This window comes from Punica granatum, chromosome 7 (genome assembly GCF_007655135.1).
Source record: "Punica granatum isolate Tunisia-2019 chromosome 7, ASM765513v2, whole genome shotgun sequence".
Classification (NCBI taxonomy): domain Eukaryota; kingdom Viridiplantae; phylum Streptophyta; class Magnoliopsida; order Myrtales; family Lythraceae; genus Punica; species Punica granatum.
In genome coordinates this window covers 23,502,349-23,526,901 of record NC_045133.1, presented here as the reverse complement: position 1 = coordinate 23,526,901, position 24,553 = coordinate 23,502,349, and the positions used below count along the sequence as shown (strand labels likewise).

At 39.6% G+C, this 24,553-nt stretch overlaps 6 protein-coding genes across 6 annotated transcripts; 1 reads left to right on the top strand and 5 right to left on the bottom strand.

The window, feature by feature from the left end:
• Nucleotides 1–1,119: 1,119 nt before the first annotated feature.
• LOC116213870 lies at nt 1,120–3,622 on the top strand. The gene is made up of 5 exons (XM_031548980.1): nt 1,120–1,459; nt 1,744–1,858; nt 1,974–2,537; nt 2,659–2,839; nt 3,219–3,622. Exons 1-5 carry the CDS (start codon nt 1,383–1,385, stop codon nt 3,242–3,244), a joined length of 963 nt encoding a protein of 320 aa, XP_031404840.1. The 5' UTR covers nt 1,120–1,382; the 3' UTR covers nt 3,245–3,622.
• Nucleotides 3,623–3,942: 320 nt separating this feature from the next.
• LOC116213871 (cytochrome b5) lies at nt 3,943–8,552 on the bottom strand. The gene is made up of 6 exons (XM_031548982.1): nt 8,399–8,552; nt 8,250–8,294; nt 6,690–6,722; nt 6,444–6,587; nt 4,889–4,944; nt 3,943–4,478 (listed from the first exon to the last, which is right to left on the bottom strand). Exons 1-6 carry the CDS (start codon nt 8,433–8,435, stop codon nt 4,116–4,118), a joined length of 678 nt encoding a protein of 225 aa, XP_031404842.1. The 5' UTR covers nt 8,436–8,552; the 3' UTR covers nt 3,943–4,115.
• Nucleotides 8,553–9,545: 993 nt separating this feature from the next.
• LOC116214056 (3-oxo-Delta(4,5)-steroid 5-beta-reductase) lies at nt 9,546–11,450 on the bottom strand. Its single transcript, XM_031549298.1, has 2 exons — nt 11,130–11,450; nt 9,546–10,892 (listed from the first exon to the last, which is right to left on the bottom strand). Exons 1-2 carry the CDS (start codon nt 11,166–11,168, stop codon nt 9,747–9,749), a joined length of 1,185 nt encoding a protein of 394 aa, XP_031405158.1. The 5' UTR covers nt 11,169–11,450; the 3' UTR covers nt 9,546–9,746.
• Nucleotides 11,451–14,410: 2,960 nt separating this feature from the next.
• Nucleotides 14,411–15,349, bottom strand: LOC116214520 (pumilio homolog 12-like). The gene is made up of 3 exons (XM_031549917.1): nt 15,161–15,349; nt 14,781–15,042; nt 14,411–14,554 (listed from the first exon to the last, which is right to left on the bottom strand). Exons 1-3 carry the CDS (start codon nt 15,310–15,312, stop codon nt 14,411–14,413), a joined length of 558 nt encoding a protein of 185 aa, XP_031405777.1. The 5' UTR covers nt 15,313–15,349.
• Nucleotides 15,350–15,834: 485 nt separating this feature from the next.
• LOC116214519 lies at nt 15,835–17,094 on the bottom strand. The gene is made up of 3 exons (XM_031549916.1): nt 16,238–17,094; nt 15,970–16,132; nt 15,835–15,864 (listed from the first exon to the last, which is right to left on the bottom strand). Exons 1-3 carry the CDS (start codon nt 17,092–17,094, stop codon nt 15,835–15,837), a joined length of 1,050 nt encoding a protein of 349 aa, XP_031405776.1.
• A 3,864-nt stretch (nt 17,095–20,958) lies between these two features.
• LOC116214813 (metal transporter Nramp2-like) lies at nt 20,959–24,303 on the bottom strand. Its single transcript, XM_031550289.1, has 4 exons — nt 23,563–24,303; nt 23,003–23,139; nt 22,239–22,891; nt 20,959–21,693 (listed from the first exon to the last, which is right to left on the bottom strand). The coding sequence occupies exons 1-4, from the start codon at nt 24,153–24,155 to the stop codon at nt 21,487–21,489; spliced, it is 1,590 nt and encodes a 529-aa protein (XP_031406149.1). The 5' UTR covers nt 24,156–24,303; the 3' UTR covers nt 20,959–21,486.
• Between the last annotated feature and the right edge of the window lie 250 nt (nt 24,304–24,553).

Here is a 24,553-nt window from a genome sequence, read left to right as displayed (position 1 = left end):
TCAGTTATCTTAGAAGTTACCGAAAATATAGTAAACCTGATACATGTATATTAATTCGATACATCTTTTTTATTTTTCCTTTTTGTTACTTGTTTTAAATTTTCAGAATATTATTTACTTTTTTTTTAAATATGTGGGACTCACTTGGCCAATCACCATGTCCCACGTGACACCGTCATGTACACGTTAGCAATTCCAATTACAATTAGCGAAGAAACTGACGGTGTGCTAACATTGTTATCTATCGGTAGTTTGTGATTTAATTGGTTAAAGAAAAATGTCCGTGCTAAAATATGAAATGTTTGGAATTTTTTTGTTATTAACCCAAAAACAAAACAGTTTTGTACATAAAAAAGAAAACAAATCAAATTATATTTTATTTATATTTTATATGATAATTATAAATATGAATTATCATACACATAAATAGGAGCTTATTCAGCTCTCAAAAGTTACGTCTACAACTAGAAGCGAGCTTACAAAACTATCTCTCTCTAAATGCAAGAGTGTTGATTAAATTTATATTTTGATTTTTCTCTCGTTTTTATTGAAAATTTTTATTTTTTATTTTTCTCAATTTTTTTACTTTTTTTCATATTCTTTTTCAAGGATTGATGATATGAGTTTTATCTCTCGAAAGATATTGTTACCCCTGCAACTACTAAAAGTAAATGTTACTTGTTTATTTTATTATTTTCATTCCACATGAAATTTTTCTTTTTAATTGTTAATTTTTTTTAAATTGTTAGAATTATCTTGTGCAATGCACGGGTTTCACGACTAGTATTATTAATAAACAACAACAATATAAAAAGTCCGGAAACACGTGCATATTCGATCATGCGGCTGCAGTGCTCCGATTCCTTCCATTTTCACTCTGCAATTTTCAATTTTATCAATTGATCTAGATTGGTCCAAATAAATTATCACCGGTCTCCCTTAAATAAATTTAGAATTCAATTGTGAATAAAAAAAAAACCCACGTTAAAGAATTTTTTCCCGGTCGGATCCAGTGGACTTCTGGTCACCGGGCATGCGCATCCAAAAAATATATATATGAATAAATCGGTAATTAAATTATTTATTTACTTTAATGAACGCGTAATTAAATTAATTAATTACCTATATTTGTTTTGCGTGGTTTTCCTCTCTCCGCGCGATTATTTTCCCCCTTCTCCCTTGCGAAAGGCCGTGAGATTCCATTCCGTTATGTCTCCGGGATCTCTTCCAGTCTTCCTGATTAGATTCGCTGTCGGAATCCATTGATCTGCCTGAATCTTGTTGTAGCCAAGTGAGTGGATTGGAGAGTTGCAGTTTGATTTTTCCGGGTAGGGTTTGTGTGTAGTCCAATATTCATTGGAACTTTGATTTGATTCGGGGGTATGGCTTCGAGTTTCGACCGGTGGGAGAAGGATCCATTCTTCTCTGCAGCTGAGGAAGTTCAGGAATCCGCTGACAGGTGAGTTCTTCTGCCCATGCTGGAATGATGCTGCATTTTGTTCCCCTGTCAGGAAGAAAATCGCAGGTTTGTGAATGAATTCCGACGGATGTGCACAAGGGCTTGTCTGTTCCAGCTTTTGCTCAAGATCTTAACTGTCAAAATTGTACATTTCTGCTGTTTCCCCAATTAGGCAACTGTGATGCGAATCACGTTTGCCCGTAAAAGTTTGCTCCTTTTGTAACTCATCTCTTGGGATTTTCCGTTGTTAATGAATAAATGAGACTTAATGCTTGGTTTTGAAGGATGGAATCGACGTATCGAACATGGGTTCACGCGAAGAGTGATGCTGCCAAGGAGTGGAATCTGGAGGAACTCCGCAGGGATCTTCATACAGCTGTAGGCACTACAAAATGGCAGGTTCATCTCTTGCTCCCGCTCCCTGGGTGTTGTTTCCCGATGTGCCTGCTGGAATTGCTGGCCTTCGGCTTGTGTGGTTGATCAGTTGAACTCATCTGGTGTGTTGGAAATGCAGTTAGAGGAGTTTGAACGGGCTGTCAGGTCGAGTTACGTCAATGACTCAACTGATGATGCTAAAGACAGACATCGGGACTTCATAGTCGCAATTGAGGATCAGGTCACGAGAGTTCAGAAGTCGTTGCACGAGTCTGCCGTTTCAGAGGGGAAGGAACGGCCCTCCTGGGTGTGGCTCAATGAAGGAGAGAGCAAAGAGCTTGCTTTGTTCCTTACAGGAACATCAGCATCAAATGAAAACCCGCAAGACAGGGATGATGCTGTAGAAAACTCATTCCATTCTTCTGAGAAGTCATATGGGCATAGAAGGACCGCTAGTGCAAATGCCAACATTGATGCTTGGAAGATTGCCATTCCAGATGATAGTCAGTGGCAGCAGAACTCTTCCAGCGGGCATCCTCCATTGCCTCCGCGGAAGATTCCCAGTCTCTCAAGCTTCTTGAATTCCATGGACTCCTCACCTTCCAAGTCAAAGTGGTCAAAAAATGGGTTTAGGAAGTTGAAAGCAGTTGATCCAAACCAAGAATGTGATTCTGCATCACTGAGATCGTCTCAACAAGCCAGGGTGAGTTCTTAAAATTGATTATTTTTTAGTATAGGTTTCCTGTCAATTTTCCCATCTTCAGCATTGCATTTACATTGTTGGGTCAATATTAATTGAGTAATGTTTTCCCTCTGTCAAAAAGGCCACAAATGCATGCTACGAGCGGAGCAAGAGTTGCCTAGATAGTTGTGACGATTGCTATGATAAGCAGCTGTATGGATGGTATGGAGCTGTGCAGAGGCAGCTTCAAAGATCTCAATATCAAATGCGATACAGTCGGCCCGCCCAGCTAACCTTTTCAGCCGTTCTCCTATGCTTGATATGTTAGTCTGCCCATCTATATCCCTTTTTCTTTAACCTTTTAATATGTTCACCTTCCCATGCACGTGGATTAAGCTTGAAAGAATAAGTATAATGTAGCCGTTTCACTTAAACAATGCTGTAGATCATCATGCAAACACGTATTGAACTTTTTACTTTCTCAATGAACTTGGTCTCTTAAACTTTTGGGTATTTTTGGTGATAACTCAGTTGTGAATTGTAGCTCTTAATTTGCAATAAACACATTGTGACCATTTGGCATACGTATAAGGGATAATTGATCTGCAATATAAGAAGCATAAACCATCTGTATGGTTTTTTGAAAATGGTTTGACTACTGAGGCAGATTTCTTACTTTTTGTATCTTTTTCTTCTGTGCAGTTTTAATCACATTGCATGTAATTTGAGGTGGAGCCACAATTATTCATTCAGAACAGATTTTTCCGTCCATTTTTATATCTATTTACCACATGTAATTATCACTATGAGCGCTTGTTGGTAACTGTTCGGCAAATGCCTCAGCATTAGCCTCAGCTCCTCCATGATCAAATGGCAGCTCCATAGTTACAAACACGTCCCAGTGAGGATTCCATTGCTTTCCCTTGGAAGAAAATTGTACAATGTATTGTTTTTAGAGTAATATAGGAGATGCAGATCGTTAAAGCAAATGCGATCTTGTTAGCTTTGCACACGTTGAGTTGTATTAACAATGGCTTGGCAGCTTGTATATAATGTATTAACACCCATTGTTTCCCCTCATTGCTAAGGAATGTTGTCTTTTTTCACTTTCCCTCTTATCATTGGATTGTATCCATACTGGCTCTCTGAACTGTGAATTATTACAATAGAGCAATTCATTGTTCGAATTCGTGTTGGATAGAAAAGAAAGATGACGCTTACACATATGACTGTGACTGGCGATGTTCAAATAGTTCAGTATATTTCGGAAAGTTTGATGCCAGAATTCTACAATGGGTATTCTCGTGCGTGTTCGGTACTGGAGAATGGAATGGAACGAGAATTTCGGACAGTTGTATTTTGTATTCATTGAGTTAGTTCCGTTCTCTTTCCACTAGTACGGACAGAAAGGGAAGCACATGGAATATGATGAAAACAACAAAACAAAATTGCTTTTAGACACAATTTTCATTATTCTAGTAAACGTATGTTACATATCATAGTGCAGGGATTGAAAACTATGAAAATCAAACGACATTGAACACGAATGGTCACGAGTGATGTGGCAAACATTTCCGAATGCAAGAAGATCTAACACATTTAATAGTCGATCTTACTGATGGTGGTAAAGTATCGGTAGGCAAAGTAGGAGCCAGCAACCAGTAATGGAATGAAGAACTCGAGTAGGGCAGCGTATTTGACAGAAGGTTCGTCCTTGACCACGAATGCGCTCATCTCCTTCCTCGCAGAGCCCTTGGAAGCCTTGGGCTCGACATCAGAGCCAGTAGGATCCTGAACTTTACATCCTTCGAGAAAACCAACCTGGTACTTCACGAGCAGGCTCTGGGCTGCTCTGCTGTGGCCTATGTCCTGGAATTCCTTGGTTGCATCCTTCCCAGCCGATTCCAGCAGGACCTCTTCCCCTCCCGGGTGTTCTTCCAGGAAATTCGTCACATTCAACACCTAACATTTGACAAAACAAAAAGATTCAGCCCCTCTGTTGCCTCGATTCCAGCTAAGACAAAGTAAGGGATCGCCCCTTGTAGGAAGAGAAATCTAAGACTTCTACAGGAAACTTTGCCTTGTTTGACACGGTTAAGTTCTTGGGTTTTTAGGCGAATGTCAGCTGGATTCTGGTCGTATACCATGTCCTCAGTTGGACAACATTGGAAAAGATTCGTTCGGGTCGATCAAGAAACTACATATTTGGAACATAAGGAAACATAATAAACTCAGATATTCACGAGAAGATATGGAAGCGAGGATCCTCAAACAACTCGATTTCGAGGATCAAAAATTGATGGTTGATGTTGAACATGACACGCAGACAGGCATGTCAATCGTTTGAGAAGCAGAGAGGAAGGGGGACTTACCCGGCCATTGATGACAAGCCAGCAGTCTTTCTTGGACTTGTGTCGGGCAACCTCCGAGAGAGTGAACACTTTTGTCCTTCCAGCCATCGTTGCTTCAAATTAATTTCTAAATCTGATTTTCTGGGGCTCGAAATTGATTTGTGAGATTTTTTCTAATGGAAGAGTGCATAGGAATTATGATTCGACTCATGGTGAAATATAAATGCAAAGATATTCTGTCTGAGGCGAAACCGGTTGGCACGTGAATCCTTCAGCCACGGAGTAGCTGCCTCGTGTTTCCACTTCCCCTCCCAAGTTTAGTTGGATTACCTCTTTCAGCATTTGAAAATCGAGAGGTTGGATTTGAAAATACATGCTCCGTAAGAATTCCAGGTTCCTTTTTTTTTTGTTCCGGTCATCCGTCTCGACTTTCGGGTTTCGATAAAGCCAAAAAACAGGCGATATTAGTCTATTAGATGTAGACATTATTATGAATTGTGAGTATCCTTTGATACGAGTGATAGGACCATAGGAGACTCGTGAGTATTCTTTGATACGGGCGATAGGATCACTGGACTCCTTCTAAGTTCCATGTACTAGAGCACGAGCGGCTAAACCGTACGGGAAAATAGAGGAATGGTAGACATGGTAATATGAAGACAGACAATCCATAAATGAAAATGAGTAAGAACCAGCGGCATCAAGTAAGTTACCGGCATTTGTTCGAGATTTATCGATGAAAAACCGTGTAAGCCTTGAGAATTTATTGAATCATTGCAAAAGAAGGATTAGCAGCCTACCTCATATTTCATCCCCGTCAAACTAATATCATACCTGAGGGAATAGTGATTGTACCTAACGCTCAACGCGGATTAGGAAAATATCACTATCAATTACTGACGACATTCTACTCGAGGTGCTGAAAAAGGAGAGGCACTATGTAGTAAATTACTGAAAGGGTTAGATTGATCAACATCTCATTGCAATCACAATTCTCAAAGCATGACGTTCGTGATTCGGTTTTTCTCAGTAGGACTATCGATTTCATCTGCCATCTTCCCCTGCATCGCACTATGCCTAAAGAGAAATTATCAGCAGTATATAAGGACCATATCAAAGCCCTCACCTGCCATCAATTGCATCCCATATGATTCCGCACAAGTCGCAGAAAAGCAAAATCCGATATGACAAACTCGATGGGTTGAGATAAAAATTAATAAATAAGACGCATAATGCCCGCTGTAGTCTGATGGTACTCTTAATCGTTTCATCTTCGTACAGCAAGATCTGATCTCAATCACTACATGCCACACAGCTACACCAACAACATGTAGACTTGTTATACATTTTTGACAACCTGTTGAAGACATCCTTAGAGATTCACCCCTTTATTTGTTTTCTTCTTTCATCCAACAACCAGATCAGCAAGCAAAAAATAAGTTTCTTGTCAATATCAACTTGCCCAAACTTTCGAGTAGAACGATTTTATTCCAATTCCCGAGCTACTTTCTTGCTCTCGCAGAGGTTAACAAAACAGGAACCTACTGTGAAGCTTTGATTCCGAGATTGCTCTTTGGTGAGTCTTTAGACTCCTTTACTTCAGTTTGGTTTTTGCTTGAGAACTCGAAGCCTTGGAATGTAACCCGAGATGACCGGTACTGACTCCCATAGGCAGTCCCAAACCCCCATCCAAGGCCCAGCCCAACACCACATCCTCCGCCTTCAGACAAAATTACAAAGAAACTATTTTATCTTTTTTCTTCCTCATGAATACTATGCAATTTAAGTGTCATGAATACAAAGTACTAAAGCTAGATCTTACCTGCACCAAGACCGAGAAAGTTCAAAGGCATACCTGCATCGGATGAAGATCACAAACATGAGAAATCATTCTTCGGCATATAGAGCAATCCTCAGATACCACCATTTTCAATAAGTCAGAAAACTGCCCATAGGGCCAAGAATATGAACACTCAGTGAAAACAATTCAACGAAAGCATAAGCTAAATTTGTGCGAAAGAAGTGGAGAGATGAAGATCAGAGGATGCACACTAGAGCCAAAACAAAACGAACCTCTCTGAGCAAAAATTGTAAAAATCTTGCAACCACTAACTCATTCTTGGATACCCGATAACGGACCAAGACTGGATTTCTCATTCTATGCTTCATTATATATTCCAATTTCTAGCATTCTCCTATATCATTACGTCGATTTTCTCAACAACCAATTCAAGCAAACCACCAATGTTCTTTCAATTGAAAAAATTGAAGTGTACTCCTCAATCCTTACATCTCTGAACAATTTAAAGTGGAACCAAGTAAACTTTCAAGGAGTAATACGTTTTGATTCAATAGATTATGACACAGACAAAAACAACAATTGTATTCTAAACTAAGTTTATGTTTTTTCCACTTGCTCCCCTAAAGATGCAAAATGATTATAGTGGTTTCATCTCTCATTAAGCCAATTTCGAAAATTTAAAGATGATGACTCCTATATGCAGTAAAGGGCAAAATAAGGCAATTTAGTTGACGCATAACCCACCACCTGTGATTTTACTAGAGTAAGACTATAAAGAAATTAAAAACAGGAATATCACAAACCCAACCTTCAGATGACTACAGATGACATGAATGCAGTGACCAGTGCTGACTCAACATCAACATCCATGACATTAATATAGTCCTCATGAAATTGTAGTAACCTCAAACAACCAAATCTATACTCTCAAATTTTGGTTTAGAAGAGACGATTGGAGAAAGCAAAAAAGATGGCCCTTGCAAAGTGGAAAACTTGATTCATACATTTCCTTGATTAAACAGTCTGAACTCCACGCCATGATGATACTAACTTTATCAATTCAAATTAGAAGACCATTAGAACTTTGAAACCCGAAAATGAATTCACCAAACCACATTCCAATGAAGTAAATTATGAGACTCCCACATTTCTTCAGTCATAGCGTCGGCAATTCCTTAGATTCCGGGTTGCTATAGTTTGGCTCCTGGATGATTGTTGTAGTTATTCTTGTAAATATCGATTCGATCAATGAAAGCCACAAGACTTAACCCCCCAAAAAAAAAAAAGAAAGAGGAACTTTAATTCCCTTTAAGGGCCTCCACTTTAAGCTTTCACCGTTTATATTTCCTGAATCATTAGAGTGTGAAATGAGTTTAATAGCAACAATTACGCATTATTGCATCGCACATCATCCCATGTTTCGGATTTTCCCACGGTGTTTAGTTTCAAGTTCCTGTCAAGCACATGTTCTTAGACTAACCGAAAACACTCAAAGACAGCAATGATATCGGCACATGTGATAGCAAGATGCGAGGATCAACAGGAATTAGCAAGAAGAGGAAGAAAGAAGGTAAAATATACCTCCGAAACCCCATCCGATGCCGAACCCGCAACCGACGCCGAAGCCTGAATCCGAATATCAAAAGATAGCGACCAGTCAAATTGCAGGGGAAGAGTAGACTCACTGGAAGAAGGAAATTAGGCAGTGGCTATTTGAATTGCAAGCTTACCGAAACCGACCCCAACTCCATTGAAGTTCGTCACCATTGCCGCTCTTCTTCTGAGCTCTTCCGGTATCTGAAACCGAAAAGGAAAGAAGCTCCGTCAATGTCGCCAAGCTCCTCAGGGACTGGGAGTGGGAGAGGACAATGTGCTCGTGCGCACAAAGCAAGCAGGGCTTGTTGGGCCTAAAGCCCACCAAAAACAAGGCCCACAATCAGCAGCCCAGCCCATTGGCTTTTTTTTTTGGTTGGTGGATCTAACGGGAGTGTTTTGCCCGGCTAATCCCCAGATCTCAGCCTGCGAAGCCCGAAAAGAGTAAACTGGGCCAATTGACTTGGCATGTGGTCCCAAGGGGTTTTCAATTTGGGATGGCGTGGTTACTTATGCCTTTCCTACCACCAAATCAAAACCCTTGAGGTTAATTGACTAATCTCTTTTTCGGTGTTCATTATGGTCTCTGAACCCTAATAAGTTTTGACTAATTTAGTTCAAACCTGATGGCTCACTGAGAAGTAAATCTCTTCCAATCCGAATCGACTGATATTGAAGAATCATAAACTTTATTCAAGGAAAATAGATCTTGAACCATCTGAACCAACTCATACAGGTCAATTGGTTGTTCTTGATGAGCTTTCTCGAGCGAGAATCCACTATTTTTCAAGATCTTCCTTATTTTCCTCATTGCAGTCATGCTTACTCATCACTAGACCAAATTTTCCAAGCTACATGTTCATTTCATTCGACAGACAGTGAATCCTTATGCCGCATAGTGATAGTCAGTAGATAGTAGTATGATGCCCTCTATTTGAGATAATTGTATCGGGAACTCCGGCGAATCTTTCATTAGATGTCTCAGACAATGGCAATTATGGCGGATCTACGGTCGCCGCCCTATTTAGTTACCAAATGCAAAACCGGAAAGCAGGCAAAATCGACAAAACAACAGCTATGAGTTTGGAAAGTTCTATTGTTAGATCAACTTTTTGAAGCCTCAGCTCACGCCAATCAACTTTTCGAAGCCTCAGTTCACGCCAATCAACACTGATCGCTTAAATAGACCAGAGTAGTAGCCCGATCGCTTTTATCCTCCGCAAAAAGATTAAAGAACAAAAGGAAAGTTGCTTTGCTTCAAAATCTCCAACAGGCCAATGCGAAAAAGATCCAAAAAGAGCTCTCTCTCCACAAAGAAAGCACAATCAGGAATCCCATATGAACGTTTGAAGAAAACAGAATACAATGGCCAATCCAACTCTAATGGTAAATAGGGAATGTGATGTTTATTCATTATTACAACAGATCATAACAATTTGATCTACCATCATTCCATCTCACTCTCGGAGCCTTCCTCGACACAACCTAAGCTCCAGGCACAATCTTGTAGCCCTTCACCTTATCGATCCAGTAAATGAAGGAGTTCCTCGAGTTCCGGAACCCCAAGAACCCGTGCTCCTTGCTCTTGTTCATGCTGTCCAGCCCCGCGTCCCCGCTCAACACCAAATCCACGAACCACCAGATCCCCACCTCCTCCAGCTTCGTGGGCTGCAGCTGGTTCTCCCTTACGATCTCCTCCCACACCTTTTCCTTCCCTTTCATCGCCTCCTCGAGTCCCAGCTTCCCTTCCTTCTTGTAGAACCCGTACTCCTCAATCCCAAACTGCTCCGCCAGGACCTTCCAGAAGTGCTTCCACCTGAACACGTCGCCATTGCTGCAGTTGAAGGCCTCGTTCCGCGCATATGGGTCCACTGCAGCCCAAATCTGCTGCTCGGCGATGAGGTCCGCATCCCCAGCTATACAGTAGCATTCCCACGTCTCCTTAGTCCCTGGGAATTTCAATGGGGTACCCTCGTGCTTGCAGATTGCAGCGTACACGCAAAGGGATCCGACCATGTTCATGAGGCTGTAGGGTGAGAACCCGAAGATCACAGGCGGGCGGTGGACCGACCACGAGACCCCATCCTTCTTCGCAACCTCCTCATAAAGGATGTCCTCAAGGGTATAGTAGAAGTTCGGGCAGTCCAGCCTGGGCAGGTCCTCCGTGTAAGGTGGTTCGTGGGGACGCACTTTGCCCGTGGCCATGTCTTCAAAGTTGCCAATATAGTGCTTCTGCCCCGTCTGGAGGCACACATGACAGAGGTTCGGCGCGTTTGGAAGCACAGCCCTCAGCACATTCCTCAGCATCCTCCCGTTCACCTCGCAGTTCTCGACCTCAGCAATCAGGTTGGTCCACGTGACATAGAAGATGTGGGTCACGTCGGTGAGGACGGAGAGCTTCGACTCAGCATCCTGGGGATCGGAGATGTCGCACTGGATGTACTCGACCGGGTGGTCAGCGTTCCAGCTGGGGCGGGGTCTGCGGGCCACGCCATAGACCTTCCACGGGCCGCCGGGGGTGTCCGCGAGCGGGAGGATCTCCGCGAGGCTGTTCCCGACTATCCCCGTCACGCCCACCACCAGCCCCACGCTCTGGAAGCTCTTCGGAGCATCATCCTCCTCGAACTTCTTCTGCAAAACCCATTAACAATAATTGAGCATCGAATTCCAATTCCTTTTCAAGAACCAACAAAATCTCCGCAAACCTAACCGATTCCCAATCATTTCTACCCCAGTAATCAAGACCCAATTGCGGATTGAATCCGACGAGACACGAAACTAAGAAGAGCTGACAATAACCGATCTCGAGCCCGATTCTATTCCTGAAATGGGTATGGCAGAGAATGGGAAAGGAGATAAATTTCTTACCTTTGCAGCGCCGATAGCTCCGGCCCACCACCAGCTCATTCTGGGCTCCGATCAGAGATAGCAGGAGGATTCGACAAGAACTCCGACAACACGATAGAAGGCACCAAATTGAAAGACTCTATAGAGAGAGAAAGAGAGACCGGTAGATGTGGGTTGAGGAAGATTAGGAGAAGAACACGACGCACCGGTTGGTCTTTAATAAACCGAGCAAAATTGAGACCTTTCACGAGTGTCGATGATGTTCCAGCGTCGGACAGTAGATGCGATTCCGCGAGAGGGAGGAAGATGACAAGGCAAGAGAGCTATGGCTGTTGTGCTCTGTTTCGGCGCGGTTAACACATGTGACGGGTCCGATCCAGAAACTGTGGGGAGGGTGTTATGGTCATTTCGGCAACCTTTGGTTTGACTCGTCGGCAACTCAGTTGTCTTTTTTTGTTAGGTGGCGTTCTAATCTCGTCTTATTAAATTGTAGTTAGATAATGGATAGCGCTCAGGTTTGATCCACATCAATCAATGGGCTCGTAAGTAAGGTGGTTGGATCAATCCAGCTTCGGGATAATTACTGCATAAATGCCACATCATTTTATATAAGCGTACTATTACTTATATAAAGCAAGAGTGTATATTTGATGGTTCAGTTCTTCTTTGGTAATTTGCCATGTCTTGATTTGCCTTAAATTATTTCATATAATATTATTTTTCTTTCAAAATATGGATTTTTATTTTTTTTAATTTTAGCATAGTCTGCACATGCACGTCCTTTGCCAGTATGTGTAACTCTAGAATAAGTTGATATAGATGGAATGGAAGAATTGGTTATGATTGTTTTGAAATATATGAAGATTTTCTATCTCCATACTTACAAAAAGCTGCACAATTGAGTGAGCAACAGAAGGCCTTCATACCAGTTAGTATCAAATCAATACGAGCTGAAAAGTGAATTTGGTCAGTTAGAATTTCAAGTCAGTTATGTTGAATCAAAAGGTGAATTTGGTCATTCAGGAGCCCGTTGGACTCACATTGATGTGTGCATTATAAGCTTGCGTTTGATTTTCGAGTTGGATTATGATCCAACTCAACTTGATTTCGTTCTATGATTATAAGTGTTGACAAATATATTGATGTGTAAGAATATATACATATATATATATGTGTGAAAGTAGAATGAGAATTTCTTATTAAAAAATTAATTAGGAAAAAGTATGAGTGATAAATTATTATTAATTGGAAGAAAAAAAACAAAATAGTAATGATTATATTGTTGAATTTGAAAAAGAATAGAGTTGAGTTTGGTAGAGTTGAATTATTATCTAAAAAAACAAACATAGTTCAAGAAGCATGCAAATACTAAAATTGCATAGTTTTCTCTCAAAAAATAACTTTTCCTATCGGAGAATGCATTGGATATTCACTAGGATGCATTAGTTATTTACCCAAATCACTAAGTCCTTGAGTGGATCCCGCATTAGCCCCAAGACATTGGCCTGTAACTAAAATAGCAAATGCCTGAGCTTGAGAAACTTCTGATCAAGTAAATCTATAAAATTTACTAGAATAAGCGATATTATTGAGCTAGACAAGGTAACGAGTAATGATACAAGCACATACAAGTGCGCGAGGGGCCCATACAAAAGGTTTGGTTAATATGCCAGATTCCACCAAGCATATTGGAACCTAACAGTACATTTCCCAACTAAAATTTTCAAATAGTCCAAACTAACAATCCATTACTCTCCTCCAAATGGGGATTTTTAGCTAATAACCAAACAAGACATTTGGATATGGTCAAGTTGGTAATTTTTCGTATATCTCCTTTCTCTTAGAGCCCAAGTATATACCAAAAATAGTATAGGATAGTAACACACGCTTTCGCCTAATAACTAAGATGTTCCAAGTTTGACACTTATGTGAGATTACCTGTGCCTCTTTATTAGATATATAAAATTTTTACTTCTTTGTATTAGGTCATGAACCATTCTTATAATAAAAAAAAATGAATCTTGAATACTAGAACAAAAACACCTATTCCTAACTATCTTTTTAAGTGAATACCCGAGATTAAGCCATTTTATTTTATGTACTTCTCTTGTGCAGGCTCGAACTGAAGTTTCACTTGGTCATGATCACATTTGAAGAATGTCTGTTCTCTATACTGTTATCCACATTTTTGCCAATACTATGATTAATTCGAGCGCCTAAAAAAAAAGAAAGAAAAAGCAGCTTTTCATTTGCTGGGTTAGGACCGCGTACTGGGTCCTCTTTGGGCCTTCAAGGGCTTCATCCGTTAGTTTTGGGCTGTTTCATTATATGGGTCTTTACTTATATAAATGGGGCATGGGTCAATATTTATTTGTCCAAATTTCTATCCAATAATTTATTTATTTTTATTTATATATATTACAAGAGTTATCATTATCAAGCTTGTAATTGAGAAGATAATATATGGCACCTTGTCATGGACCCTAAAATTCTCATTTAGAAAGTTTATTAACCTTAACCAAATTAGGTTAGACATAAAAAAGTGTTTCGAGAATACTTATTCAGCAGAATCTCATAAAATTTTCGTCTTCTTATCCATCCATAATGAAAAATATGTAATATCTCCCGTGATATATGAGTACACTAAGCATCATTATATGATTCACGAGTCCTCATGCAAGTTGGAATTAGACAGATTTCTACGAGAAAGAAATGTATATACAGAATATATAATGATAATTATGTTCATCCATCAAATAATGGAAAAAGAGTGCCCATGAACTTTTGTACGAGTCTATATGGGATTGCGACTACTGTGAGATATATAGGATTGATCATTTCTCATCGAAACCATGAAGTACTTGTTATCAAGGAAGAAGAGAGAAGCGGAAGCGGAAGAATATAACAAACAGCGTGCATTATTATTGAACCTTTGTTTGAGGTTACAAGAGATGTCTGCATAAAACATCCCCTCCACATGATACCAAGAACCCCGAATTTAGATCACACACAACAACCGGATGGTACTGCCATGAAGCACGCCCACTGACCCTCCTAGGCACGCCCTAGAAGCGGTAAATTTCATACCCCACATTAACAACGTCAACACATGAATGGACAGCAAACCTAGATAAGACACGGTGATGGACAGCAAAACCTAGACAGAACACAAAGAGAACACCTACAGAGCAGTAAATTAAAGGATAGCCAGACGACCAAAGACAATAAACACCACCATAAGGATCGAGGGATAGATATAGTGTGTGTTTCTCTGTCCTAAGTTGATCTCCATGTCAGGCTGATCAGTAGTAGTAGGAGGGGATGATGGGGATGCTGTTCCTGGGAAGATGCTTCAGAAGCTGCTTCCCAAAGTTAGTGGTGCGTAGCTTGCCTGCGCTCAGCCTCAAACGCTCCAGCAGCTTTTGGTGGATTGGCCAGCTCTTATCCTGCAATGAATCCGAGATTTATTTAGTTGTAAGGAACAGCTTGGAAAGCCCTATCGTTTAGTGGGGCATTAAGGGACGGTTTTAGTCACGTGACATTTACAAACTTTTCGCTATTCTTTGCTCCACGTTAGGACCAAGGTCGTAAGTTCAATTATTGTGCTCCTTTTAATTCCGAACAGAAAAATACACGAACGAAGCGGTAGAAAAATGCAAGGGAATTTCTGACCTTGGATTCTACCAGCGCAGCTTGCATCACATAGTTCCCGTACTCATCCAGGAACAGACTGGAGGAGCCGGGCCTGTTGAGCAGCTCATGGATGATCTGCTCGAGTTGCTGAACGCTCGGAGCATTTGCTAGGCACTTCTCCATCACGTGGCTGCCGAACTTGTTGAGGGAGAGGCTGAAGTATTGCCCGCGGAGCTCATCTAGGATTTTGAAATTGAAATACGGGAGCCCCAGATTGAGCAACGATTGAACCACAAAATTCCTGCATAAACCAAGAGTGGATATTGTGACGTTGCTCATACGAACCAGCAGAGAAAACAGTACTGTGGAAGCAAAAACTAAGAATACGTCGAATGGTAAAATTAAGGGCGATCACCAACCCGAACTGGTCGAAGGAGAGTTGCAGGGCATTTGCTGCAATGCTACTCAACACAGCATGTTCGTGCCGCCTGCCATTGTATTTGCTAACGGTATCACACAGCACGAAGTATCCACTTTTGGTTGATCCTATTTGACAACAGTTGTTCGCCATCTCTCCCAAAATCAGCTGTAAACAAACAAGAAGTGTACAACTTTATTGATCAATTCCCCATTTGGCCTTCATCGTGACGAACAGCGATACATTTTTTCGTTGTTTTTCAACCAAATGAAACCTTACAAGATGATAATTGTTAAATGGTTAATAGCCGTGCAGGGTGGGCTAAATAGCGCATGGACTATAAATTTATACATTGTAATACATTTTTGAGTAGTGCAATATTTAAATTACAAAAACTAATAATAATGATATTGATAAAGGTAATGATGATATCTGCACTAATATAAATATTTTTTGGCTTAATCTGTTATTTTTCGGTGGAAAAGGGCCGAAGCTTAATGCAAAGAGGAGGCAACGAATCTTGATATTATTTTGACAATATTTTCGGTTTATATTTTTATAATTGAAATTCGAATTATCCATTAAATTCTTTCACTAGATAATGTCAATGGATGATGAATTTGAAATATTATTCAGTCTCAACAAACTAGATTTTAAGGAGATATGCTTCCGATCTCATAGCCCTAATCTTTTGCTATGATCGTTCTTATTAACCAATAACAGAACCAGCATGGAGATTTTCATGAATCAAATCGAAACCAAGTCCGATATTTTATATAAAAACAGAAAAAATATTATATTGTAGATTACCTTGTTTTCCTCATCGGAAAAATTCTGCAAACAGCACATGATAACATGCCGGCCACCATCGCTCTTTAGCAATTGCACCGTGTAGGGCCTGAGAGCCGCCGTCAGCGCATCCTTCTGGGACGGCACTGTTATCCTCTCCAACAGCTTCTGCATTGCCCTCATCCTGCACCGTTCCAAGAAATAACCAGCCCATTAAACCCTAACAAGCATATCAAACAAATTATTGACTGACATAGGGTTATTGAGGACCAGTTATGGTCGTACGCACCCATGAGTATTGAGGCAAATTCGACATAGAACGTCGCTGTTTCTGCACAGCCTGTGGACGATCTCGCCTATCTGGTTTGCAGTCAAGAATTCTATGAGGGACAGGGAGACAAAGTTTGCGGATGTGTGAGTCATCATCTTCTCAATCTTGTTCTTGAATGCCGAGAACAGACGGTCTATCTCGGCCCGGCTCATATGCTTGATGCTGTTCTGCAGCTCCCTCGCAGTCCTGGGATCAGTAGCACTGGCGACAAGGTCGAGAGGATCCTCACATAGGCTGACTGGGTACGGGCACCGGCTCATAAATTTGATGCTGTTCTGCAGCTCCCGCGTGATCTTGGGATCGGTGGCACGGGCAGCAAAGTCGAGGGAATTCTCGCATAGGCTGACGGGATAGGGGCACCGGTTCCAGTTCCTCCCCGAGGAACCACTTGAGAGGCCAGAGAGGAAGGGCGATGGTGGTAACTGGTGGCTGTGACGGCTCAGTTGGCTCGGGTCCTGGAACCCGCTGAGAGCCAGATACGAATCATAGCCAATGGCAGCGTCCCGCGCAACGGCAGAACCTCCCAAGGGGAAACCCCCGATGTTTGACAAGTCCGCAAGATTCTCACCGTTGAGCCCCGGATAACGCTGGGAGGTGCGATTCTCACGGTCGAACATCCCGTAGGAGGTGTGATTAATATAAATATCATTGACACTCATATTAGCAAAGGCCTCCTCGAGCGGCGGCTGCTGCTGATTCGAAACCTCAGCCATATAGAGGTAATAATGGAGCATCTCCTTGGCCTGTCGTCGCACCTCATCCGACTCATCTCTAGCCGGACTGCCACCAGTGGGTGGATTCTTCTCTTCTTCCATGGACCGAATAGATTAGAGAGGTGAGATGAAGAGGGTAGTCTGAGAGAGAAGGGAGGGTGAGGGTTTGGTGATATAAAGGGAAGGCGGGCGAGGTCATATATATATATAGGGGAGGTGGGGATTCTGTTTCTGCTGGTAGAGATATTATTTCCAGATTTAATTCTCGCGAGTAGGCCGACCAAAGAAATAGGGTTGACTCAGTGATACGAGTAGAATGAGAGAGCGAGACGTGTGATATGTCTTTTAAAGATAGATTCGCGAATGCAATTTTACTTGATTTTAGGAAATATTCACGAGTACTTGTAAGATTTGATCAAGTTCGAGAGATCAAGAGAGAGATTCTATATCAAGTCATACGGAAGTAATCTTACGTGCAGTTCGTGAATTATTAATCAATAGTAATATATCAAATTTCAAATGTGTACTGCAATCTATCTATATATATTGTAAATCGTCTATCTGTAGGTTCAAATTTGATACCTATAACACCAAAACAAATATATATATCTTATCGAACCCGCTGAAAAAATGATCAAGAAGAATTGGTTTCGAATTTGAAGTTCTTTACAAACAAGGACCGCTTGATCTCATAGTTAAGAGTCATATCGCTTATGGTATATATTGTTCCGAGAAGATTAATCATAAACGAATTATGATGAAATTGGAAACAGTTTCCTATTTGATTGGTGTTCCTTGGACTCTAAGAAATCGTGCCGCAGGAAGTTAATGTGCGGAGAGGTTCTTCCTTGTCCCATTTTATTATTTTTTTCCTGCAAAATAATGTAAAAACCAATGAAAAATAGAAGGAAAATAGACTTAAGCTGTAAGAAATTAATCGAAGAAAATGCATATGTTCTTTCATCTTATGCAATTGAAATTTAATGGAACGCGACACGACTTCCCCTGACATTGTAGTTTGGAGTTGTTCCAAGTAATATGATGATGGCCCGATACTAACCAACAAAAATTTAATAGAACATGAACACCTAGTATATTTCTGTTAATTTTAATGAGAGAGATGAAACAGAAATCACTGTGGCAAGTTTTTATTTAATGAATTGCAAAGAAAGATAATGGATCGATGTGCAAATTGGCTTGCTGGGAGAGTTCTCTCTTCACAAGCATACAATTTTTTCTCTTCGATTCCTAATGCCTTAGGACCTTAATGTTTTCAGGTGACATTATCTCCATACCTTGCCTCTGTCGTTTCTAATTTTTTTTTTGGGGACTCTGGCTCCACGATTCATCGAAAAAAGAGTTGTCTTTATTAGTTACTAACCAACAATAATTCTGTTGATGTGAAAAACATAAACAAACGTATAGGGGAAGATTAAGTTGGGGGAAAATCTCGACTTTTTTTTTCTCCTTTTTTATTTTTGGTGCGAACCCTTGTATCCGAAAACTCAATTGAGCCCCGACTAACCCTGATATCTTATTTTCTTATTTTCATTTCTTATTTCAAATTATTATTATTATTATTATTTGGATAAGAAAATCATTATTTTTTATTCTTTTCAATTATATTTGCGAGTAGAAGTGTGATCAAACAGTTCATTAAAATCTCACGGAAACTCCAGAATTCGATAAATGAATTATAATACATAAAAGCCGAAGCGCACCACATATACATACTGTCCAATCGAGATTACCAAACTCTAAGCTCCACATTAATTAACTTTTCAATTCCTAATATTTAATTGATCTTTTATTTTATTTTATTTTATAAAAATTCCTCAAAAAATGATATATTTCCTTTTAAGTTCAATGTTCTAAATACCCTAGATAAATAGAAGATATGAAATTCAATTTATACATAATCTTTTTATTTGTTTTAGTTTTTATCCCTACCCTTAACTTTTTCACTTTTCCCTTAATAGACACTTATACATATTATAAATTATTTTATTTTTTGTATATATAATAGAGACATGCCCGTGCTATGCACAAAATATTTACATATTATTTAAATGACATAAATTATATACCAAAAAATTACTTCTAGATAAAGTCCGATATACATTCTAGAGATTTTTGATCTTATTGTTTTTTAATAAAAGGTAATTAAATATATTTTGTCAAAGAAAGTATAAAGTAAAAAACAAAAAAAAGAAACAAAAAGTGGAAAAAGAAAGAGGAGAGTGGCGTCTACAAGAAACAATAATGTCAAATAACCAAATCAATTATAGTTCGTCGGTGTGATCTTCCTTTTCCAATCTGATTACAATCTCCGTTGATGGATCGACAAAATATATTATATATATGCGATCACTTCTAGGCAAAAGAGTATTTATTTGAAAGAAGATAAAAAATCTTAAATTTTTTTTATATACATAATCACATCTCATCTCAAAATATTTATTTAAATATATAAAAAAATCAAAAATATATTTTAAGAAATTACGTAGATGTAATCGCTGCTTAAGAAAATATATACTTGTAAATTAAATAATTTATCAAATAATAGTTACCGGAAAATCAAATCAAAAACACTAAAAAGTTTGAGAAAATTTTAGTGATTACCACATTGTCAATTTCCTTGTATATATAAATACTCAATGGAACTGTTCCAAAATAATTTCCCATTGTCGCATATAAAAAAAGTGAAAATATTTAATTCCCATGTTTTATCTTTCGTGCCAATACCACATTGTCAATTTCCATGTATACTAGTGTTCAATCCCATTAATAATTATCACAGTTTAATATATTAATTTACTTATTAGTATTATTATTATTATTATTAAAAATAAAATTTCTCAACAATCAATTTTCAAAAATAATTTTCAATAAAATTGTATGAATGCTTTTGAATAATTCAATTATCATTCAACAAAAAAACGTTATTATTATGTCCTATAAATTTACTTAATTTCTTTCACAATTTTAGTTTGTGTTATATATAATTATATATTTTATTCTTTTATATTATTTTTTAAATTTATGAAATCTTCCTTCGTTATTATTATATATAATATTATTTTTTTAAATTTATATAATCTCTCTTTGTGGGTAAGGATTATTACTATTCAATATATTGAGACATTATATATATATATATTTATATATGTATATTAACTATATTTTGTATATATATTTTTATATATTTCTTATTGTTTTAGAATTTATTAAAATGTAATCATTTCTATGATTCATGATTCTTATTTTTAACACGTTAAGTTTTACTTTTCAATATGCTCATCCATATATATGTTTAGTTTTTATGATAAATTATACATATGTTTCATTAATTTATGTAAGAATATCAAAATTTTTATATCAATTTCCATACGTTATTCTCAATTTTATGAATGTCACATTAAGTTAACTATTTATATACATTTATCACTTATATATATTTAAGAAATTACAAAAAAGTTTTCTCTTAATTGTATTTTAGTAAGAGATTTATGTACATTTAATTGCATTTATTAAATATTTTAATTATTATTCTTTGTTTTTTAATTTTTTTTCATATTATGTTAGTTTTCTTTTAATTATTATATAGTGAGTAGGAGATTTAGATACATTAATTGCATTTATTAAAAATTTAAAATTCTTATCTTTGTTTTTCAGTTTTCTCTTTCCATATTTTGTAAAAAAAATTTAAGCATTTATTGTGCACCCAATTACATTTATTACGCACTCAAGTTAATTTTAGTTATATACAAGTTGATTTTAGTTATATATAGATATGTACAGGTGAGAACGTTTAGAAAGGCAAATTTTATATAAATAGTAATTGCTCGATACATATTAGTAATAAATTCGGAAAAAGAAAAATGTAATTATTAGATCATCCAAGAGCGGGAGAAATTTAACAATGTTGACCGCCCATTTAATGTTGCAAAAAATGAACCATCTTTCTAAGTTAATTAATTTGAATAATAATGTCATCAGGAAAAAAGTTTGAACAAGAATATAGCCAGCCATCTTACTAATCGTTCATCGTCGCACTTCAAGAGGCGTATTTCTGCCGAATTCAACGATTGAATCCGTCCTACAGATCGATCTTATTTATGAGTAAGAAAGTACATAAAGAAAAATAAAAAAGTGTCTGACGCATTCTGACGTATGAGATAGAATGAAACACCATCCTTGACAACATGGATCGACCAGTCACCTTGCTGGCCCATCTAGCCAATGCTACGTCCGATGAGGGCAGGGAGGTCCTGTTTGAAGGAGGACTACGACATGGGTCCTCAGCACACGAGGTGATCATAGGGGCCTCTTGGTTCCTCCAATTTCTTCATCGGAACTAATCCAGCAATGCCAGCCCTCATGAAGATCTTCACGCTGGATGTATAGTGATTCTACTCGTTTCCTGTACGAGGAGACATCAGATCCCGGGCAAAGGTAAGAGTTCATCTTAAATGTACTGCGAGTGATTCGGACTCAATTCCCGAACTTGGGTAACATCAGGTTGAGCCAACTCAGGGTGCCGCTATGTGAAATGAGGTAAAGCATGAATGCTGCATATGCTGCTGTGCCTGTGAAGACAAGGAACCCGAGCAGCATCCCCTCAACCTCAGAGATGAAGAAATCAAGCAGAAGATACCCATTGATCACGATCACCAGGGCAGCCACTGCCCACGCTGCTTTCTGCACAATATGGATGTCGTACATGAGCTCATTTTTCATGGGATTGGTGTCGAGAATGTTAATGGAAATGGCATAAACCTTAATTGCAACATACACGTAAAGAACCCACAGTAAATGAAAAGCTACCAGAAAACCAATTGTCAGTCACGAATCGTTGTCTAGACTTCAGAAAAATGCAGGGTACAAAATAAGCAGCATACTCGTAAAGCTGGATTTTTACTTCTCCCACAGTACAAAAAGCTATGAAGCAATTTTAGATGATTGTATGTTAGAGAAAATTCTACTGATTTTACGTCCTTGTAAAGTCGTTTTAAGGAGAGATTGCTGCATTCCTTGCAAGCTGCAAGAAGCAACTTAGGATTGACGGCACAAAACAAACTCTCAGAAATTTTGCTTGATAAAACATTTTCCAGATGATAAGCTATTGAACTGAGACATGACTACTGCGATTTAGCACGGTCGATGGTGACAACCAAAAGAAATCACAACAAGAAATTAATGACAAGAAGATTTACGAGATGTTGAAGCAATTCAAGAGTTTCTACCTCAAGTGCAGGACCGATTTTGAAAACACCCATAACCTGCTCCTTTGACACCAAGGTAAGAAGTGGTATAAGGGCAAATGGTATCTGCATAGACTGAAGAACATTGAGCCACTCGTTCAAAACATCCAGTGAAGCTTCGGATCTGTTAAACACGAGGGCAACGACTATAGTCGGCAAGATGGCAAAGCTTCTTGTGATCAGAGCCCTGAGCCATTTCTTCAATCGAAGGTTGAGGAATCCACCCATAATAAACTGCCCTGCATATGTCCCTGTGATCGTACTACTCTGCCCTGCTGCCAATAATCCGATCCCCCATATATAAAGAATCAGAAGAAGTCCGCCTCCATATTTCTCCTCAAGGTACTGCCCTGCATTTACAAGCCCGATTGTATTTGCCTGTTTTGTACCATAGAACCCCTTGGCAAAGACGGTAGTTACAAACAGGTTTATCATGAATGAGACCAGAAGGGCGAAAGATGACTCGATGGAGTAGTAATTTATTGCTTCTTGGACCCGACCCTTCTTCTCAGGGTTGATCTTCCGAGACTGGACCAAGGCAGAATGGAGAAAAACGTTGTGAGGCATTATCACACAACCGACGACTCCCACTGCCTGACGAATTGTTTTGGATCCAAGTCTCGGAACCAGTAGACCTAATAGACGGATATGGCAGAGGAAAATGAGATTACCCAATGAAATCCCCAAGTAAAAGGCAGATTAAGAATACGAAAACAAGTAGAAAGAATTATCTGTGACAGTCTCACCCATTAGAAGTTCTTTCCCACTGGGCTTCGTGTCAGCGAACATCCACGCAAACGAAAGAGCCATGGTCCCGATCAGAAATGCAAAAACTGCTTCTAACTTCCTCACCCCATAGTTCTCCAGAAACAGAAACAAGAAGCTGTTCATACACAACATATTCAAAGAAAAATAAACTTCTTGTCAAGAACAGAACGCCCCCATCATTTCTATAGAAGAAAATCCGCAGCAAGCAATCTTCTCATGGAAACAACAGCTTAGCTCACTGAGGACCGAGAAACATTACCGCCGATAAAACACTATTGTCATTCGATTTCCAAATTTTCGAGGGTCACATGGAATAACTCCTCAATCATAATCGTAAATCAATTCATGCGGAGGTGAATCATGGAAAAAGAGAGAGCTCGGAAATTGCAATTTCTTTCTTCCAAAACTTCGAAAAAAAAAACATTGAACTTGAGCTCCCAGAGAGCAGTGTGCAAGTATGAACAGTACAGAACAGACAACATCAACAGAGAGAAATCGAAATCCTAAGCTAAGACTGGATTCCAAGATTTTGACTTACCAATCAGAAGCGGTGATTAGGACCCCAGCCCAGAGGGGCAAGTGACCGTTGCTCAGAATTTGGATGGCAATAGCGCTCCCTATCACCTCCTGTATGTCCGCCCCGATCAGGGCCACTTCCGCCATGAACCAGAGGGCCAACCCGGCCCAGCCCGGGTACTCCTCCCTGCACAGCTCCGCGAGGTGGCGGCCCGTGGCCACCCCGACCCTGGCGGACAGCATCTGAATCAGCAGCCCCATCGCGGTGGCCCACATCAGAAGCCACAGCAGCGAGTACCCGGCGATCGCCCCCGCCTGGAGGTCCCCCTCGAGGTTCCCGGGGTCGAGAAACGCCACGCTCATGAGGAGCCCCGGGCCCGTGAACAGCCACAGCTTCCTCCACGAGAAGGGCGGCACCGCCGTCTCGTCGGCGGACTCGATGTCGACGATCATGATCTTCTCGTGGGGCTCGAAGGCGAGATCGTCCCGATCATCGTCCGGCGGTGGCGGATGGTTGGCTTCGGGTGGCAAGAGGTGGCTTGACTCTGCGTCCGCCTCGTCGCTTCGGTCGGGCACATCGTGTTCAGGTTCTCCTGGTGGGGTTGGGGACGCCATGGCGCTTTCCCTCCGGAATATTGACGTTCCGGAGGCAGTGGGCAGCGACTAATGTAGGGTGCTCCCTTCAAACGTCGGAGTCCTGTCTCAGACAAGTCGGTCGGTCTGCGATCGATCATCATCGATGACAAAGAGAAGAACGCTATAATGGTCCGTCCGGACTTGCTGACGCCGTAGCATCTTTTCGATTATTCCATTTTTTTTCTTTTTAAATTTTCTTTTCTTTTTATTTATTTATTTATTTATTTATTTATTTTGTTTTCAATTCCCAGAATTTGCAAATAAGAATTTCATGTTAATTACCGTATAATCATATTTTTTTGAGCCTCGTCGCATTTCGTGAAGAAATATTGTTTACTTAATCACATGGACCGAGTACGTCGAGTGAGAAGTAATAC

Bases quoted from the DNA above. Each gene is read 5' to 3' on its own strand.
- LOC116213870 (XM_031548980.1), top strand. From the start codon at position 1,383: ATGGCTTCGAGTTTCGACCGGTGGGAGAAGGATCCATTCTTCTCTGCA. The intron at 1,460-1,743 runs GTGAGTTCTTCT...TTGGTTTTGAAG, and splicing joins GTTCAGGAATCCGCTGACAG to GATGGAATCGACGTATCGAA. The intron at 2,538-2,658 runs GTGAGTTCTTAA...TCTGTCAAAAAG, and splicing joins GATCGTCTCAACAAGCCAGG to GCCACAAATGCATGCTACGA.
- LOC116213871 (XM_031548982.1), bottom strand. From the start codon at position 8,435: ATGGTGACGAACTTCAATGGAGTTGGGGTCGGTTTCG. The intron at 6,588-6,689 runs GTAAGATCTAGC...TTTTGTCTGAAG, and splicing joins CTTTCTCGGTCTTGGTGCAG to GCGGAGGATGTGGTGTTGGG. The intron at 4,945-6,443 runs CAAAGAGCAATC...TGTTCACTCTCT, and splicing joins AAAGGAGTCTAAAGACTCAC to CGGAGGTTGCCCGACACAAG.
- LOC116214056 (XM_031549298.1), bottom strand. From the start codon at position 11,168: ATGAGCTGGTGGTGGGCCGGAGCTATCGGCGCTGCAAAG. The intron at 10,893-11,129 runs GTAAGAAATTTA...TGGGTTTTGCAG, and splicing joins GAGCTATCGGCGCTGCAAAG to AAGAAGTTCGAGGAGGATGA.
- LOC116214520 (XM_031549917.1), bottom strand. From the start codon at position 15,312: ATGGCGAACAACTGTTGTCAAATAGGATCAACCAAAAGTGGATACTTC. The intron at 15,043-15,160 runs GTTGGTGATCGC...TGGTTTATGCAG, and splicing joins CTCTCCTTCGACCAGTTCGG to GAATTTTGTGGTTCAATCGT. The intron at 14,555-14,780 runs GTCAGAAATTCC...GATTCATTGCAG, and splicing joins CTGCGCTGGTAGAATCCAAG to GATAAGAGCTGGCCAATCCA.
- LOC116214519 (XM_031549916.1), bottom strand. From the start codon at position 17,094: ATGGAAGAAGAGAAGAATCCACCCACTGGTGGCAGTCCGGCTAGAGAT. The intron at 16,133-16,237 runs GTGCGTACGACC...GGAACGGTGCAG, and splicing joins ATTTGCCTCAATACTCATGG to GATGAGGGCAATGCAGAAGC. The intron at 15,865-15,969 runs GTAATCTACAAT...TTGGTTAATAAG, and splicing joins TTTCCGATGAGGAAAACAAG to AACGATCATAGCAAAAGATT.
- LOC116214813 (XM_031550289.1), bottom strand. From the start codon at position 24,155: ATGGCGTCCCCAACCCCACCAGGAGAACCTGAACACGATGTGCCCGAC. The intron at 23,140-23,562 runs GTAAGTCAAAAT...GTGTATGAACAG, and splicing joins CTAATCACCGCTTCTGATTG to CTTCTTGTTTCTGTTTCTGG. The intron at 22,892-23,002 runs GTGAGACTGTCA...TCCGTCTATTAG, and splicing joins TGGGAAAGAACTTCTAATGG to GTCTACTGGTTCCGAGACTT.